Below are 19252 nucleotides of genomic sequence, written 5' to 3'. Positions count from 1 at the left end.
AGGCTCCTTGTTCATCCATTTGTAACTCTCTGAACTGGAAGAATCTAAGTGGAGAAAAGCAACAGAGGACTTCTAGAGATTTGACTGGACATCTCCTTCAGGCTCTTACCAAGCAGGAGAACTAGCATCTCCCCATTCTTCCCAGAGCATAAGAATCACACCATAGCAGGGACTGTCCCTTGTCTGGCAACCTCAGGTTGTGATGACCCAGGGTGGGATACAAAAGCAACAAGTTCACAAAAACAGGTGAAGTCCCTTTAATTTCTTCAACTTGGCTTCAAAGCTCCAATTATCATTGACTGGAGAAAAAACTCCCCCACAGATATTTGCAAAAAGGAAGAACTTCCATTCAAACTCAAAATACATATAAATTATAAACAGAAAAAACAACAACACAAACTACACTGAAGCAATTAATGAGACAAGGCAGGATAAGGTCTTGAAGAGTCCACAGATATCAAAATACATGCACTGGGAAGGATGCCAGAACTCAGATAAAAATGGAAAGAGTAGAATTATTTTATGCTTTGCTTCCAGCACTGGGTCATGCGCAGTTTGTCCTTTTAAACAGTCCTCACAGCTACAGTCCATGAAGAGGTTCAGGGCCCTTTCCTCCCCCGTAGAACATGCCATTCATGTTTCTCCCTTATCCTCTCTTCCCTGCGTGCCCTAGGATGAAGAGAGGATGGGCCTGGGTCTTCCTCTGAATGCTCAGCTGGCCTATGCCCTTCCCCAGTTTCCTCCACAACCTCCAGAGCCACACTCCCACTCCCTGTCCACTGTTCCTCCACTCCCTCGGAGTCAGACTCCATCAGGGATATGACACAGGTCTTCCCAGCCAGCTTCCATAACTGATGCGGAAGCAAACATTAACAATGAGAATGCAGAAAAGTCTCTTCCTGCTTATTTCAAGTTTGATGTCTTCAATGTCTTCACTGGGAAAAAGGAAGAAAAAACAACAACAAACCAACCAACATGGCAACATTAAGGCAGCAAAAGAGACTTCTAACACAGAGAAACACTTCTCCTGGCATAGTAATGAGGAGAAAGTGCACTTCACCTTTGTTATACCAACCACTTCTATCTTCATTTACAATTATTTATAGGGGGCACTCAAATTCAGTATCATCCAGTGTAGGCACTTGAGCAAACGTTTAGAGTAGTCCTCTGCATTTTAAGTAAGCTTTTCTATGCTGGAGTGGTTCCACAAAAACAAAACAGACCCTCCTTTCCCCTTCCCAGGTATAGGTAGGGTTTGACAGTGTCTTCTCCAGGATCTCTTTCATGTTCTGCTTGGCTTCAAAATAGCAGCTCCTGAGAAGCTTTGGGACTCAGCCTACTTGTGATGTCCCAGGGACAGCACAGAGATAACACACAAACAGCTGGCAGTTCAAACCATCCCTTTATTGCTCCAAATTTCCCCAAATGCTCCCATGTTTCTGGCCAGTCCCAGAGCAAAGTGATGTCAACTCCCCACACACATATCTCAAGCTGCATATAGTCCAGCCCAGCGCCGTGTACACCAAGGCTGCACAGCAATAAATCCAGCAGGGCAAATCAAGGCATTCAGGAAGCAAAGGATCCAGGTAATAAGTCCAGAAAGCCAGAAAGAATGCACGGACTCTTGGGAAATTCAAACATCAGCATTTGTTCTCAACAAATGCCCCTTTCCACAGCATCTCCTTAAGCCTCATTCCCCAGGTGTGCCTTGTGAAGATGGGCCGGGCACTCTTCTCTTGAGTAGCCTGCTCAGTCTGCATTGTTCTCACCTTCTCTCCACTCTCCGTGCTCTCGAATCAGGAGGAGGTGGTCTTTGCTCATTGCCTGAGCTCTGTCTCTCTTGTTCATCCTGCCCCTGTTCCTCCCTGTCTATAAGCTGTCCTAATCCTGAAAGGCCCTGGCCTGAGTAGCCCTTCCCTTCCCCATTTTCTTCCAAAGCCAAAGAAGCCACCCCCCGGATCTCTGTCACCTCAGGTTCCTGCTCACCTTCCCCTGCAGATTCAGGCTCCGACAAGGGCATAACACTACCCCTGTCTTCAGGATAGGGGTACAATGCTGCCAATCAATTGGTGCACAACTCTCCTTTGACTTCCCTGCTCTGCCTTGATCCTCTAAATTCAGATTGTTCTGCAGAGGACACATTCTTGCCTTTGTTCCTTGAGGAATACTTGCTAGCATCAGCATTTTAATGCCCCTGATCATGCACTGAATTAAACACACATGCAGAGGGAAGAGAGGGTCATCCATAGTTCAGCAACATTGCATGCCAGTGCATAAAAATAGCTATTTTTACACAAGGAAGGAAACACGAAAAAGCGATCCCACAGATGGGGAACTGGAAGAGGCAGTAGACAGCACTCAGAGCGACTTAATTCCATTTAGTTCTTTACAGAGTTCTGCTGACACGCAGCCACATATCATAACTCTTAGCAATCTGGCACAATCACAAAGAACAATATTTCCACTTTTACCATTTTCTGGGTATGCTTTTCATGAGTTTCTTCAAGCCCTAAGTTTAGTTGATTTGGACCAGTGGTGTGTTTCAAAATTGTCTACTACCGGTTCAGTGGGCATGGCTTGGTGGGTGCACTTTGCGTGCACTCACTTTGCGGGCATGCATGCACTAAACACGCACTTTACACAGGTGCAGAGGTGCTACAACTCACCTCCTGCAAGCCTGCACTCTCCTGGTTGCTTCAGTAGCTGTTGCGCGGCACTCTGCTGTGCCGCGCAAAGCAGCTGCACTTCAAAAGCAGAGGATAAAGCTTAGTATGGGAGCCCAAGCAGGTGGGTGGGCCTAACAGCAGAGAGGTGGAGAGAACCAGATCGGTCCCTGCTGCTCATCACCACTACAGGCTCAGCAGAACTGGGCTGAACCAGTAGAATACCACCACTGATTTGGACCCTCTCTATCACAGAACATGGTTTATTAAGAGCTTTTCCAACTTTTTTCAAACCGTGATCAACATCAATGTCTCAATGTCCCTTGATCATGCTAGTCTTGGATTCTGTCCAACTCTGAATTGGAGACTCCATTCCAGGATCTGCCTATCAAGCTCTCCTTCACTCCTAAAGACATATCTGGGAGAAAGACACCATCAACCTGTATAACAAGAGGAGGGCAGACTGAACTTAGCATTGCACATGATCCTACCCAAAACACCTAGAACTATTTTTTATCTCCACATAATTATTAATTTAACCAACTTTATTTATGCTTCCACTTTCTTACCCCTTCATGTATTCCTTCAGAGTACTGAGAAGTTGCTTTTTCATGGGACTAATTTTTGATTATATGAACAAGCAAAAATTCAACTATGGCACAGAATCCCCAAAATGCAGCCAACCCCCGTCTGTTTGACTGAACAGAAAGGGTACATGGAAGAAAGAGAGTTCACAAACTTGCAGGCAAAACTATCCTCTACTGATTTTAGCAGTTTCTCAAAACCAGAAGGGTGCTGACCAGACAAACAAGAGACAACAGGATCTAGAAATTGCCTAAAAAACTATGATTGTTTTGCCTGCTTCAAAGATTCATCCAGGCTTGCTCCATACAACGTGGTTAAAAGAAATCGGGTATCAGCCTTATGTGCAAAGCAGTATGAAAAAGCTGCCGCAATAATCTCTTACTTGTTTACAGAAAGGACTCTGAGTTATTTTCTGCTAGTAAAGCAACAGTGGGATCCTACCAGTTCCACTACTGGTTCAGTGATCACGCACGTGCACCTAACGCACGCGCACCTCATGCACAGACACCTAACCTAGCTTTCTACACACCAGCTGAGGCCTGCAGCGCCAATCAGCTGAGAGGATAAAGAAGAGAAAAGCGCAGGGGCGGCTGGGAGGGCCGATCCTGCACTTTTCTCTTCTTTCTCATCTCAGCTGGCTGGAGGCTTTTTTTTTCTCCCTCCTCTCAGCTGATTGTCAGAGCTTTTTACTACCAGTGTGGGTGAACCGGTCTGAACCGGTAGCATGCCACTATTGTAATAAAGTGATCTGATAGTAAATCAGTGTGAAGCCTCCCTGAGTATTTGCATTATCTATCTATCCAGCAGGAACTATGGATAGGGCTTCAAGAGAGAATGGACTTCTTTTGCAATGAATCCAATCAATTGCTCAGGCAGATGCAAAGAAACATCTTCTCCCCAACCTTACAAGTAAAGTTTTGAAAAAGACTTTGTATTCTGGAAAGAGTTACATTTCATTTCTGATAAACAACTCAAGACAAAGAATAATATGAAGAAAAGAGTAAACCCAGAATGTTTCCTTGCAAAGCAGAAAAGATCTACCAGAAGACACCTTTTAAGTTGGCCAAGCCAACAAAAACATCTTTAAAATACAATATCATCGGTTGAGTTTCCTTTGCCATTTGAGGTAACTCCACCTCTAACCGAGCCCAACCAATCAGAGTTTGGCTGTATAGTGAATGGCACTAGATATTGGCAAAGCAGAAAAGATCTACCAAAGACACCTTAAGCTAGCCAAGACAATAGAGATGTCTTTAAAATACAGTATCATCAGTTTAGTTTCCTGTGCCATTTGAGGTAATCCCACCTCTAACTGAGTCTGGCCAATCAGAGGCTGGCTGTCTATCATCAATTGCGTTTCATCAGTTGAGTATCATCAGTTGAGTTTCCTCTGCCATTTGAGGCAACCCCACCTCTAACCGAGGCCAACCAATCAGAGTTTGGCTGTATAGTGAATGGCACTAGATATTGGCAAAGCAGAAAAGATCTACCAAAGACACCTTAAGCTAGCCAAGACAATAGAGATGTCTTTAAAATACAGTATCATCAGTTTAGTTTTCTGTGCCATTTGAGGTAATCCCACCTCTAACTGAGTCTGGCCAATCAGAGGCTGGCTGTCTATCATCAATTGAGTTTCATCAGTTGAGTATCATCAGTTGAGTTTCCTCTGCCATTTGAGGTAACCCCACCTCTAACCAAGCCTGGGATAATCAGAGGTTGGCTGTCTAGTGAACAGCACCTTGCCATCAGCCCGAAGACTCCATACTTACTCTTGAACAGCTCTGGCTATTGAGAGGGCCGTGGATCCAGTCTCATTCACGCTATCCAAAGTCACATTGGGCAGGTCATCATCGTCACTGTCGCTTTTAATCTGCCTGGGAGACAGGCCACGAGGGTCCATTTGTGCTGGGAATAAAAAAAAAACACAATTGATTAACAACACCACTGTGGCATTAATATTGCCCTGTAACCAGAGGTGGTATTCAGCCAGTTCTGACAGGTTCTGGAGAACCAGTAGAGGAAATTTTGAGTAGTTTGGAGAACTGGTAAATACCACCTCTGACTGGCCCCATCCCCATCTATTCACTGCCTCCCGAGTCCCAGCTGATTGGCTGGCTCCTCTTTTGTTGCCTTGAACAGGAGAACAGAGCTGGAAAGCAGGTTAGTGGGGTGGGAAGGGAATGGGGATTTTACAGTATCCTTCCCCTGGAGTGGGGTGGAAATGAGGATTTTAAAGTATCCTTCCCCTGCCACGCACACCAAGCCACACCCAACAAGCCACACCACGCCCACCGGTAGTAATAAAAATTTAATACCACCACTCTCTGTAACAACATTAAGATGGGCATGGTCCCTCTCTTCTGCATATGCCATCAATGAATTTCTTATTCTTGTTTAGATCTCAGGAGCAGCTCAGACGATTTTATTAAAAGGACATATAGTTTAAACAATGAAAGTTGTGAGTATCTACAGCCAGAAATACAGTCTTCCCTCCTGGCCCTTTGGAAAATAAGTTGACCCCCTCTTCTTTGTGTCAGCCCCTCAGATACTGGAATACTGCTATCATGTCAACCCTAGTCCTTCTTTTCTCTAGACTAGCCAAACCCAAATCCTACAATTCATATTAAATGTAATTAATATTAAACAGTCAGGCTCTCTCTCCAGTGTGGGGAGGGGGGATAACATTCAGAACCAGGAAGTAGCCCAACAAAATGGCTGCCACCCCCACGTGAAGGTTATCCCTTTCTGTGATGAGAGAAGCAGTAACAAACTTCACTCAAGCGACTAAGGCTTTTAGCACATCTGCAATCCGACAAAAAAGTGCAGGCCCACAATAATGGTTGCACAATGCAAATATTCAAGCCACACAAATATTAGACTAACTGATCTCAATAATGAATCGGTCACCATGGGTCAAAAAAAAGTTCTTCTAGAAGTTGAACTCCAGATCTTGACCCAATGTTCCTATTTCTTTTTCCTTCGTCAACTCTGAGCATAATGTGCTTCTCCATTAGCACTATCATAATGTGCTTCTCCGTTAGCAAGTCTTGAGTCCTTTCCCCTTGCCCCCCCCTCCCCATTTTTTTTTGTAAGTAACTAAATGGCATGGAATGAGACTCTAAGCAACTAAGTTTGTGCGTCATTCTCATGGTATGACACTGCTGCCCTGGAATTAAAACACAACAACATACAAACAAACACAAATGTGCTGCCTTTTCGCTAGTGTCCAAACCAGTTGTTTATGAATGCAACTGCTCTTCCTGTAGTAGGACAGGATCATCCCTGTTCTTTAGCAAATTTAAGGGTATCTTCAATCGGAGGTCCTCTCCCTTGGCAGAGGCCCTGTCTATCAAATCTGTTTAAATGACAAAGATAATAATGTTTAAGAGGTAAATGGTGTCGTTGCCAGGAAGCCTGCCTATATAGGGTAGAAAAACACAACTGATATATGTGAGGGGAGGAAACAGGAGAAGATTCCTCGTAAGAGTTCCTCAAAGATGTTCAATGAGTGATGAATATTTGGGAAGAAGGGTCTGCCTTGGAACAACACAAAGGAGATGCAATGTCTAGAATTTAAGATGATGATCAATCAAAGATTGTCAGTTCGAGACCCAAGTACTGCAAGATGGGGTGAGCTCCCATTCTTTCCCTAGCTCCTGCCAACCTAGTAGTTCGAAATCTTGAAAATGCAAGTAGATAAATAGATACCCACTTCAGTGGGAAGGTAACAGCATTCCATGCACCTTGGCATATAGTCATGCTGGCTACATGACCATAGAAGCCATCTTCAGACAACATTGGCTTCCTCAGCTAGGAAATGAAGATGAGCACCACTCCTTAGAGTCAGACACAACTGGACAGGGGAAACCAATGCCTGAATTGTAACCAAAACTCCCTCCATGTTGCTTGCTTCCCTTCTATATATTCTGTGGGTTTCTGTGATTTGAAAACATCAGACAGCTACCATAAACCTCAACTCTTATTTAAAAAGAAAAACATCTGGTCGAGTCAACCTTAGAAGGTTACAACATTCACATTTTAAAGGCAATTTTGATGTTTTTTTAATAGGTTGGGTCAATAATGTCAATTGCCTAAACTAACCTCAAAACAAATCATGGATTTTTAGATTTGTTGGGGTTTTTTTCCTCCCTATGTCCTGTTGCGGAATGTGGTTAGAAACCTTTGATTCATAGCAAGATGGGGGCATCAATTTTCAATGTTCTGTTGGCAAATTAAAGGCAAAGAGCAACCTTCAGCACTGAAGTCTATTTGCAAACGATATTCCATCAACTTCATCACTTAGCTGTGACTTTAAAATGGCAGCTATATTATCTTGCCCTTTCCGAATTATGCAACTAATTATGCAGTAAGCTTGTTAATGCCGCAGGATTATCGTTTCTTGGACCTGAATGCTGAATATTAACCTTCTGTTGTGCAGAAGGAAAGCGGGGAGAAGAAGAAAATTGCCGGGAGGATCTGGCACAACTCTAATGGTGTGCTGTGTGAACAGCAGTCTATTTCGGCTCTTATGTGTTTCTCAGTCTTGGCCACTCTGTGAAATGTAGACTTCGACTCCCAGAATTTCCCATGTTGAAGTCCACATATCCCCAAATGGCCAAGGTTGAAAAATACTGTGTCAAAGCTTTTAATGGACTCGCCACACCTAAGAAGATCAAGGTCTTCATAGATCTCCTAAAGAGAATGACCAGGTAGAACATAGAACATTAGAGTTGGAAGGGATCTTTGAGGCCTTCTAGTCCAACTTCCTACTCAAGCAATAGCTCTTAGACTTATACACTACTTTATAGTGCTTTGACAGCCCTCTCTAAGAAGTTTACAGAGTCAGCATATTGCCCCCAACAATCTGAACTCTCGTTTTACCCTCCTCGGAAGGATGGAAGGCTGAGTTAACATTGACCTGGTGAGATTTGAACTGCCAAATTGCAGGCAGCCGGCTGTCAGCAGAAGTAGCCTGCAATACTGCACTCTAACCACTGTGGCTCAGTGAGTCTCTATACAGGAGTCCCTATACCCATGATGGGGAACCTGTGGCAGGTGAGCCATCGCCCCAGATCAGGTGCATTGCTCATGCATGCGCCTCCCACCAGCGAACTGATTGTCAGGTATCTGCTGTGCATGCGCAGGGGTTGGGGCACACATGGGAGATGGATGTGCATGTGCAGAGGCAAGCGGTGCATGTGGGGGATGCATGTGTGCATTCTCAGAGGCGCACGGCACATGGGGTTGCGTGTGCATGCACAGAGGCACACAGCACACGGGGGGGACACACGTGCGTGCACAGGGGGGGCAGGGGGGTTGCGCACGCAGTTCATTATGGGTGCAGGCCCTTTCGGCATCTGAGGATGAAAAGGTTAGCCATCACTGCTCTATACCATTTCAGACAAATGGCTGTTCAGTTTCTTCTTAAAAGCATCCAGTGATGGACCACCCACAATTTACAAAGTTGAAGCTTTGAGGTATGCTGGGGGTCTCCTATTTAGGAAGGGAGAGGAAGGAAGGAGAAAGAAGGGGAAAGATTGACCAATGAGAAGTATATCAGGGGAAAAAAATCAGTGTTGGAAAAATCATAGGTAGCTTCGTGGTTTGTCACCTGTTGGATGTTTTGTGAGAAAGTCCTCATCCTCAAAAAAATTCCTAACTAGTTGGTGCTCCAAAATAGATAGAGAGCAGTAGACACTCGCATGGGACCTCCATAGCTCACATTCTACTCATGAAGAACCCTGAGAAGATGGCCACACTTCTAGTTTTCCTTCCACAGCTTTTTAAATCTCGAAGGCTCCATCTGGCTGGGAATTCAAATTCTGGCCAAACATCCCCAGTCTATGAATTGGTGGAAGCAGCTTTTATGAACCCTGCCATGCAGCCTGGGCACAATCCTTCGTGCTTGCGGTGCTCTTCAGTTCTTCTGCCTTAAACTCTGGCTTATGTCTTATGCCATATCCCTTCTGCATTTTAGTGCCCCTTTGCCCCTTTCAGATCTTCTGCTCATAGGAGGACCATATGCCTGCTAAGTCACAAAGGAGAGTCTTTGTAAATGTAAACACTCTGCCCAGGCAGAAATCCAAAATCTTTCCAAATGGTCAGAGTTTAAGAAGCAGCTAGGACAAAAAACAAACAAACAGAGTGCAACGTTGTTTGGATGCATTATTTGGGTGGGAAAGAAATTGCATCGATTCAGTTCTCACTCATTTTTTTTGGAATTATTTTTTATTTAGACTCATTAAAGGTAAAGGGGTCTCAATGGCTTAGCAGCTGAAGATGCTGAGTTTACCAGCGGGAAAATTGACAGCCCGGGTTTGAAATCCAAGTGCCGTGGGACAGGGTGAGCTCCTGTTATTTGCCCCAGCTCCTAGCAGTTCGAAAGCATGCAAATGCAAGTAGATAAATAGGTAGGAAGGTGGATTGTACATAGAGGTTCCATGGGCCTCCAAAGTCCATTCCAAATCTATTCCATGGGCATCAGCGTATAGTCATGCTGGCCACATGACCATGAAAAATGTCTTTGGACAATGCTGGCTGTCTCCGCTAAGAAATAAGATGAGCACTACCCTCTAAAGTCAGACATGACTGGACAAGGGAAACCTTTACTTTTACCTATGCCTGATTATTTACAGAGAAAATTATTTTTAATTGTAAATACTTTGTCCAGATAGAATTCCAAAATCTATCCAAATGGTCAGGGTTTAAGAAGCAGCAAGAAAAACAATTGGAATGCAACATTATGTGGATGCATTATTTGGATGGACTTGAGAAGAAAAGAAATGGCACTAATTCTCACTCATTTAACAGAATAACAGAATAATAGAGTTGAGAGGGACCTTGGAGGTCTTTTAGTCCAACTCTTTGCTTCAGCAGGAAAAACCTATACTATTTCAGACAAATGGTTGTCCAATCTCTTCTTAAAACTTCCAAGACAGAGCACCCAGGAAGTTGTTTCACTGATTAATTGTTCTAACAGTCAGGAAGTTTCTCTTGTTCTAGTTTGGTCCTCCCCTTGGTTAGTTTCCACCCATTGCTTCTTGTCCTGCCTTCAGGTGCTTTGGAGAATACTTGACTCCCTCTTTTTTTGTGGCAGCCCCTGAGATATTGGAACACATACTGGAAGGTATTAAATCATTAATACCTTCAGGACCAGCTCTGATTTTACAGTCTGTTTTTTCAGATGTATTTTTGGTTCAGCCTCATTACTAACGTCTTATTCTAGGGAGCCTTTCAGGCCTGAGAAACAGCACACATGTGTATGTATGTGTGGGGAGAGCATAAATTAAAAAAAAAAAATTCAGAGCATGTGATGTACAATGCATTGGTAAACAGTGTTCTCCCCAGAGCATCCTCTTTTTAAAAAACTTCAAACGTGGCAATCAACAAATACCTTCAGGACCAACTCTGATTTTACAGAGTCTATATAAACATCGCCATAAATTCATAGGCATCTCTCACAGCGGTATCCAAGTGTCATATAAATCCTGTTGGTTTCCTCTTTGAAACCCGTGGTGTTTTCTCTGGGGAGGGAAAAAGACTCAAAGGTATTCAGTAGGCTTTAAAATCATGTCTGTTGACTGGAGCAGAGCAGTGGGCTTGTTCCCTACCCAGCCTGCTGGGCTGAGAAGAAAACGGCCATTTTTTGGATGGCTATGCTACTCTCTCTCTGTGCCTAGCCGTGATCAGGCAGCACATGACATGAAAATACACACAGCCTCCTACTGTACTGCAAATTAAAAATTTGCGGGCCAGTTGATAAGGGATTACCATTTATCATGCTTTGGATTTCTTAGCTCAAAATGCTAGGCAAATAGTTCTTCTTGCAAAGTTCTTTGAAAGTTGTTTTGGTGAGCAAAGGTGAATAGGTCTCGCTCCCCACACAGCACTGAAGCAATTAATTCTACTTGCATGCCCAAACACACACACACACACACACACACAAATACCCTGCTGAGAAACCTTATCAAGCTGCCCTGATATTGCACCCCATAATTTCTGCCTGAGTTACATCGCAAGCTGTTTGCATGACAAAAGGGGAATTGCAAAGGAGGCAGAGATTATAACGCATAAACCCAGGTCCGAGACCTGGATGACAACAGTCAAAAAAAAACAGATCAGCCTAAGATTCTAAATAACTGAGTGTCGTATAAACAACTTGGCCCAAAACGCAATAACTGTATCTTCAATAAAATCCCGAAGTTTAAATTGCTAGCGGGTTTTGATCTCAATTCCAGCTGAGATCCTAGGGGAGATCAGAAAAGGCTCCAACTTCTATTGGCCTGCTTGCTAGAAATTCCTCAGGCAAGGCATATTAAAAAGCTCTGAATCTTGCAAAAAGGGGAAATTATCTTCTAACCCTTCAGTGCCAAAATGAGTTTCTCATGGATAAGGAAAAAAGTATGCTGGTATGAATCAGGGAGAAATAGCGGCATTTGCTTCTACTCAAATTATTATTATTATTTGCAATAAATTTTTATTGTTTTCCACCAGTACAAATCTTAGTTAGATTTTTCAATAGTTTTTGTATCAACATATAATATTGTCATACATTTTGATCATCTATTCGTACATATTGTTGACATATATTTCCTTTTCTTGAAGTTATTATTGTTATTCATTTATCTGTTTACATATTGCGAACGTATACGCTCTGTTGAGGTTCTCAAATTATTAAGTAAGTTTTTTTTCCTGACTTTTTGCCAAAGTAAGCAGCTAGAAGAATCTTGAATTTTTAATACGGTCTAACAGGTTTGAAAGTTAATGTGAAGAGTGTTTTTAATGATTTCCCAAGTAGGAAGGTGTTCAGTATTAAGGAAGGTGTTCAGTATTAAGGAAGGTGCTAATCAAAGATAGATGCAACCTAGAAACTAAGGAGAAATTTCCTGACAGTAAAAATAATCAACCAGTAAAACAGTGTGCCTTCAGAACTTGTAAGTGCTCCATCACTGGAGACTTTTAAGAAGAGTCTGGATGTGATATTGTGTCTCCTGCTTGAGCTAGTCTAGTGAAGAGAAGGACCAGGAGAGACATGATAGTAGTCTTCCAATATTTGAGGGGCTGCCACAGAGAGGAAGAGATTCAAGCTGTTCTCCAAAGCACCTGTAGGCCAGACAAGGAATAATGGATGGAAACTGATCAAGGAGAGATTCAACCTGGAAATAAGGAGAACTTTTCTGACAATGAGAACAATCAACCAATGGAACAGCTTTGCCTTCAGAACTTGTGGGAGCTTTATCACTGGGAGCTTTCAAGAAGAGACTGAACTGCCATCTGTCAGAAATGGTGTAGGGTCTCCTGCTTGGGCAGGGGGTTGGACTAGATGACCTACAAGGTCCCTTCCAACTCTGTTAATCTGTTAAAATCTGTTAAAGGCCTTTTCCAATTCTGATAATTTGTGTTCTTTTTCCGATGATCTGTTCCAAGTGATACATTTTGACCAAATAATGGTGCCAGGACATCATATCTCAGGGACTTCATATGCACAGGTTTTTATTTTTCTTACTTTAGGATCAGGTCAGGATGGTCTAGCTGTGCCTCTGATTTATTCTAACATACCGTTCTGCATTGGCCAACCTGGTGCCAGCAGAGAGCCCATATGCCAAATTGAATGGAATTGTCCTCCTGCCCCATTTACAGCCCTGAGTGACTCATTTCTTCCACTGGGGTGCAGTCCTCCTACGAAAAGGTCCATGATATGCTTCTAAAATGCTCCAAATTGTGGCCATTACAGTATTTTACATTTGCCAATTCCACTTTCTAAAGAAGTGCTTCTTTTTTTTTATATTGGGAATCTCTCCAGGTTCGTCTGTACTGGCTGACCCTATACTCCGAGAGAAATTAGAACTCCATTTTCTCTTTGATGTGTGGCCAAGGGTGCCTTTCCTTGTGCTTTTCTACTCTTCATACACTCTTGTTCTTCTCAACAGAATAACAGAGTTGAAAGGAACCTTGGAGGTCTTCTGCTCCATCTCAGTGCTCAGGCAGGGAAACCCTATCCAATTTCGGACAAATTGTTGTGCAATCTCTTCTTAAAAATCTCCAGTGTTGGAGCATCCACAACTTCTGGAGGCAAGTCATTCCACTGATTAATAGTTCTCATGGTCAGGACATTTTTTGGAAGTTCTAGGTTGCTTCTCTCCTTTGATTAATTTCCATCCATTGCTCGTTGCCCTGCCTTTAGGTGCTATGGAGAATAGGTTGACCTTCTCTTCTTTGCTGCAGCTCCTCAATTATTGGAACATTGCTATTATATCACTCCTGGAAATACCTAATTCCTGCAACTTTTCTTCATATATTTAGCCTTCAGTCCCCTAATCATCTTTGTTGCTCTTCTCTGCACTCTTTCTAGAGCTTCAACAACTTTTTTATATCATGATGATCAAAACTGGATGCAGTATTCCAAGTGTCGTCTTACCAAGGCAGTATAAAATGGTATTAACACTTCACATAATCTTGATCCTATCCCTCTGTTAATGCAGCCTGAGATGTTGTTATTGATGTTATTGTTGTTATTATTGTAGTTCTTTGACAGCTGCTATGCTTATGACATGGCATCCTACTTAGCTCAATGTCTTCCTGACATGCAAATAATTCCTCATTCCTAAGGAGAAATCCCAGAATTCCAAGGTGATTTTTCTCCTGTCTCTGGAAAATGCCCTCCACATCTCCTTTGCTAGATGGTTGTTCCTAGACTGCACCAGTGACAACACCTTCATCGGTCCTTCTTCCTTTATTTTAACCTTGACTCTCCACCCTAGCATCTCCTTGGATTTCTCGGTAGCTGTGGGTGGTTTTCCTAATACAGAACACAACTCCTCTACCACTGTTTCTATTGCTTTGGTTTCCTTGCAACCAGGTTCTTAGCTCAGACCCCGTTTGAGCTGTTTCCCTTCAACGTACATTACTTCATGCTTGCTTTCGCCACAGTTCATTTGCCAACCACATATTCACTGTGTTCTTGTTGTTTTGAATTCTCTTTTTTTTTTATCCCCTTCTTGTTTTAACACCCAGAAATGATCCGGTATTACATGCCTTCCCCTCTATACTCCAGAATATTTATGAAGTTCAAAACCACAGATCCCAAGTGGGCTCCACTGTTTTTACCTTTCTATATTAGCGAGAGAGAGAGAGAAAAAAAAAAACACATGTGAAAATTTTAAACATCTACCTTTAATCCTCCATAATGGATTGTGCCCGTGATATTTTTACACGATATAAATATCAATAACCTACCTCGTGAAATGACACAGAAGTTTCTAATTAAGTTACTAATAAGCCGAGTCAGCTGACAAAACATGATGAACTGGCTATGCATAATTGGATTTTTCTACTCTCCCAGCACCCTCCTTGGAGTTGTCTATACACTCCTGATTGGTGTTCTTCCAACAGCATCCAATCTTTTCTACTTCTACTTTTATGGGTACTAAGAGAAGGGTTTGCTAGAAGACACAAGAGGCTGCTGGTGAACACAGGAGTTCTGCCAGCATTGCCTTTGTAACTTCCAAGATCCCTCTCAGTAGGTGAGCCCAAATATTTTGGGCATGCTTAAGTGATTAGGAGAAGGAGTGGCAGAACCTGGCAGTGGAATCAAGAGAGGAATCAGCCTAGAGTCTTGATGTAGCCACAAGTGGGCTGAATCCAACCCCTCTTGAATTTCAGTGATCCGTATCTAACACCAAGTAGTGCTAAATATCAGTTGAGTAGTTTTCTGTGCATAGGCACGATTAGTAATAAATTAGTTTAATTGGAACTTCATGTGTGATCCTGATCTTTTGCACCTAAAAGGTACTATAGGGCAAAAAAAGGACTTTTATCTTGTAAACACCCCCTTCTCTCCTCCCCCAAATGGACCTCTGCCTCGCTCTTCGGGAGTATGGCCTCATGCAATGGGGCAACTCTAACTGAGCCTCATAGGTTTCTTATGTTCTAAGCCACCCATAACCTTTTAGATATTTCTTGTATCGCAATTGCCAGCATTTTTCTCAATTGTTCACTCTAAGTGGGGATTCTGGGATTTGTAGTATTTCAACGCCAGTAAACAAAGCTTTGGCATTCCAATTATAAAGGATAATTTTCAGCTTCAGAAACAAAATACTACATTTTTTTCTGTTTTCAGCAAAAAAAAAATTTGTTCAGGACTTCTTTCAGATTTTTTTTTTTAGCAAAAAAAATTAAGAGTTTGCCGCTTTTTTATGTACTTCTCTTCAATCCTCTGGGCATTATTGAAAGCTAAGATAAACAGCTTGGATTTGTATTTGGACAGTTTGATTAATCTTTGGGCTTGCACATTTTTCAGCTATCCAAGAATGCACTAAACATATCATGAATAGGATTTACAACCTATGGGAAATCTTCTATTTCTTGCATTGAGAGAATAATGAAAGGAGAAATTCTATAAAGTGCTTGGGCTATTTTTTTTTCCTCCCTAAATTAATAATGGCAGTATTGGAATACTAATCAAGTACTAAGCATGAGAAGAAAACTATAACTACAAAATGAAGCAGTTTCAATAGTGAACACTCAATATGCACAATATCTTGGAAACAGTCAACTGGGATCCATCCACAAAGTGTGGATTTAAGTTTCACTGCAATGGTTAAACTTATTGAGAAAATCTCGAGAACTTCACCATTTTATCCTCAGGCTATGTTCCTCATCTGTTGAAAGGGAATAATTATTATCTGAAAGCATTATTTGCATAAGGATCTTTGTTTGGAAGGCAGAAGATCCATCTTGGAGTTCTTGGAATCCAAATATAAAAGGAAACTGCTTAACCAACTGAGAAGCTCCTTAAATATTTTGCTTGACCATTTTTGGGCAACATCTCCAGATCATTCCATTGGTCTCATTGATGTAATTATGGGACCCAAAGGAACTTAGAAAGGTGATAGGATGGCCACCTCTGATGGTGCTGCATTACCCTGGGAAATTCAATGATACAAGCAAATATGAATGATCCCTCAAAAATCACACTTTCCAAAGAGACATTTTATACCATTCCAGAGTAAATGAACAACAATGCTTTTAGCTACACTAAAATGTGTAAGAGATACAAAGCATGATAAAAATTGGCTTGCAGACCTAGAGACATTTGTAGTCTCCTGTTGACTATTAATCAATTAATACCATTAATTGAGGGTTTTTTTCTCTTAGATATTCAAGCAGGACTACACCTTAAGTAGTTCTGTCTTGCCGTGGGCCAGTTTTTAGGCAGGACTTGATCCCTCAGCAAAACTCAATAAAATAAGCTTTGGAAAATAGAAACAAAGCAAGGTACTCCCAAACCCTGAATTTTAAAATTAGCATGATTGCTGTGGATCAGGTATGATGAATGATAATGAACTTAAAGCATCACAACACTTAATATATCATTATGGACATCACTAACAGCTATGGGGAGGATTAATTCCCACAAACTGCCTCCGCATGACCAAATAGAATGGAAAGAAATCTTATCCATTTACTCTCCTGGTGCAATATAAGGTGTTAGTTACCTTTAAACCCTAAACCCTGTTAGTTGCTTTAAACCCTAAATGGCATGGGGGCAATTTATTTGCAGGATTGCCTCTCCTTAACTATCCTACCAGATCAGATAGGGGATATGCGCTCCAGATCCCTTCCCTTAAATATTGTCATCTGGTGGGACCTCAGAGATGCACAACCAAGAAAGGGAGGGAGGGATGGAGGAAAAAAGGAAGGAAGATGCTGTGGGAAGCCACCATCATTTTCTAGAAGTATGAAATATTTTGAGGAATATTAAAAAAAAGGGCAGAATATTATACTTCCCCAAATGAGAAGTGGAAAAACACGTTTTTCTTAAAAGACAGAAAGCAGACCCAATCTAGCAGATTTTTGTGCCCATTGAGAAAGATTGGGCCAATCTTTCTACAAAACAAAAGACCTTCAGCTCCAGGGTGAAGGGATTAAGATATGACCCTCCAGCCCATAATAGGATTAACCCATCTAGCCGCAGGGCTCACTACATTGCACAATCTCCTAAGGACATTGCATCACCTTTAGAAACTTCAACCAAACTTCTCAGACAACATACAGAGCCAGCTATGACCCTTGCATAGCCCAATGGGACTGTGACAATAGCCAATAGAATACACGTTCTTGCACAGGAACAGGAAGCTCAAGTTCAAAGCCCAAGGGAATGTATAAAAACCCCTAACTCTCAACTCCATGTGGTCAGCTGCTCAGCACTATCCATGCACTTGGTGGTTCTGCTTCACTATTAAACCATCTTTCCAATCAACTTCCATGTTCCCATCATTAGAGAGTTTATGCAGATGCTTAATATCTACTTTCCCTAAACTGGTAGATCCACATGCTTTTTTTTTTTTTTTAACTACCAACCAATTTCATTCTGAAATATTGGAATCTCTCTGCATTCTTCTTCTCAGATCTCCAACCAGGCTGATGAACATCCTTTTGGCTGTGGTATCAAAGAAACAATCTGCTTCCCTGCATCCTTCTATTTGTTCATTCAGAAGGGATGAGTAGGAAGATGCTTTCTGGGCATTGTTCCTAAAATTCCTCAGTGCCAGTCAGTTGTAATTCAGGTAACATTGATTGGGATGAGGCTCTGGGCCCACCAGCTGGCAAAGAAAAGGTATCAATGCTTAGCCACCTATCTAGGCAAAATCTGATCTGCTCATGAGACAATACTGCTTCCCTGCTTGGATGTCAGACCAGATGGCGTCTTAATAAGTTAGCAAATCTTTGCAAAGGCTGAATTTCCAAAATAAGGGGAAAGAGTTGAGCCCATCACTATGATGAACTTTTATCCAAGAAAGTATCTACATTAAACATCTCATTAAATACATAATTCTAAGAATTGGAATTTCCTTTATTATTTTTTAAGGTGCTATGGCAGGGGTGTCAAACTCAGTTTCACTGAAGGTCACATCGGGGTTGTGTTTGACCTCAGGAGGTTGGGATGAGCGTGACCAGGGTGGGTGTGGCCAGCTCAACGTCACTTGATGTCACCTGGGGTGTCCAAGTGCTAGGGCAGGACTTCTCTCAGATCCTTCCTTTTCTTCTTTTTCCTTCCCTCTTCATTCTCCTTTCTTCTTCCTTCCCCACTTTCCTTATTTTTCCTCCCTTGCTCTCTTTTTTTTCTTTTTCTTTCCCTTTCTCCTTTCCTGTCCCTTCTTGCATGCTCAAATGCAGAAGGGGAAACATTTCTCCTCTTGTTTTGTTTTTAGTTTGTTTTGCTAGCCTTCTGCCAGTGAAAATGGAGCCCCGGGGAACGCGTGCAGTCCATCTACAGGGTAGGATTTTAGAACCCTGAGATTCTTGAGACATTTAAAAGGGGCACCTAAATTAAAAGATGAGCTTAAAGTAACCAAGATACTTAGAAAATAGACAGATACTTGCAACTCAACAGAAGAATACTGGATAGATTGTGGGAGTGCTTTGACTTTATATGTTGCTAGTGACTCCTTCTCCTTCTACTCTTTAATTTAATCAGCATCTTAATATATTCGATGCATCCAAATTATATATCCAAATTCTCCATAATGCACAGGTCACTACATTTAAATTAAGTTTGAATATTTTCTGGAAGTTAATCCATTACTTTAGTACAGAACAGAAAACTACCAACAGTTTTTCTTGATCTAATTCCATTTTTTTGCCCCAATAAAATAAAGGCAGAATTTCATTGCTAGGCTCAGAGGGATAATGGAGAAAAAAGGATGAAATTAATGTTCTTGGTAACTCATACTGCCAGGGGTCCCTGAGGAGCAGAACAGATTAAGATCATAATAAACAGACAAACATTTCCTTAAAATATCTACAAGGAAAGACAAAGTATCTTGACTAAATCCAGGGAGAATAGATACTATACTGAGCTCCAACGAATATACCTGTGATTGATCAAGTACTTTGGAGACACCCAAGCAAAATCTTCTTAGAGCTAAGAAAACATGTGCAACTTTTCTTTAGGCATGGAGAAAATACCCAGAGCTTTTTTCCCCTCTTCTTCCCTTCTTTCC

At 41.9% G+C, this 19252-nt stretch overlaps 1 protein-coding gene across 2 annotated transcripts in view; it reads right to left on the bottom strand.

Moving 5' to 3' along the window:
* The window catches only part of KLF12 (KLF transcription factor 12), a 184125-nt gene that overhangs the window by 82154 nt on the left and 82719 nt on the right, over positions 1-19252 (bottom strand). For both annotated transcript variants that reach the window (XM_026705313.2, XM_087938030.1), the window contains exon 4: positions 5018-5153. In XM_026705313.2, coding sequence (XP_026561098.1) covers positions 5018-5153 — 136 coding nt within the window. The remainder of the gene's footprint in view (positions 1-5017; positions 5154-19252) is intronic.

The sequence above is a fragment of the Pseudonaja textilis genome, chromosome 8 (assembly GCF_049901715.1).
Source record: "Pseudonaja textilis isolate UNSWEBS1 chromosome 8, rPseTex1.2, whole genome shotgun sequence".
In the NCBI taxonomy this organism is placed as follows: Eukaryota; Metazoa; Chordata; class Lepidosauria; order Squamata; family Elapidae; genus Pseudonaja; species Pseudonaja textilis.
Note: the sequence above shows the minus strand (reverse complement) of the source record. Positions and strands in the feature narration are given on the sequence as shown.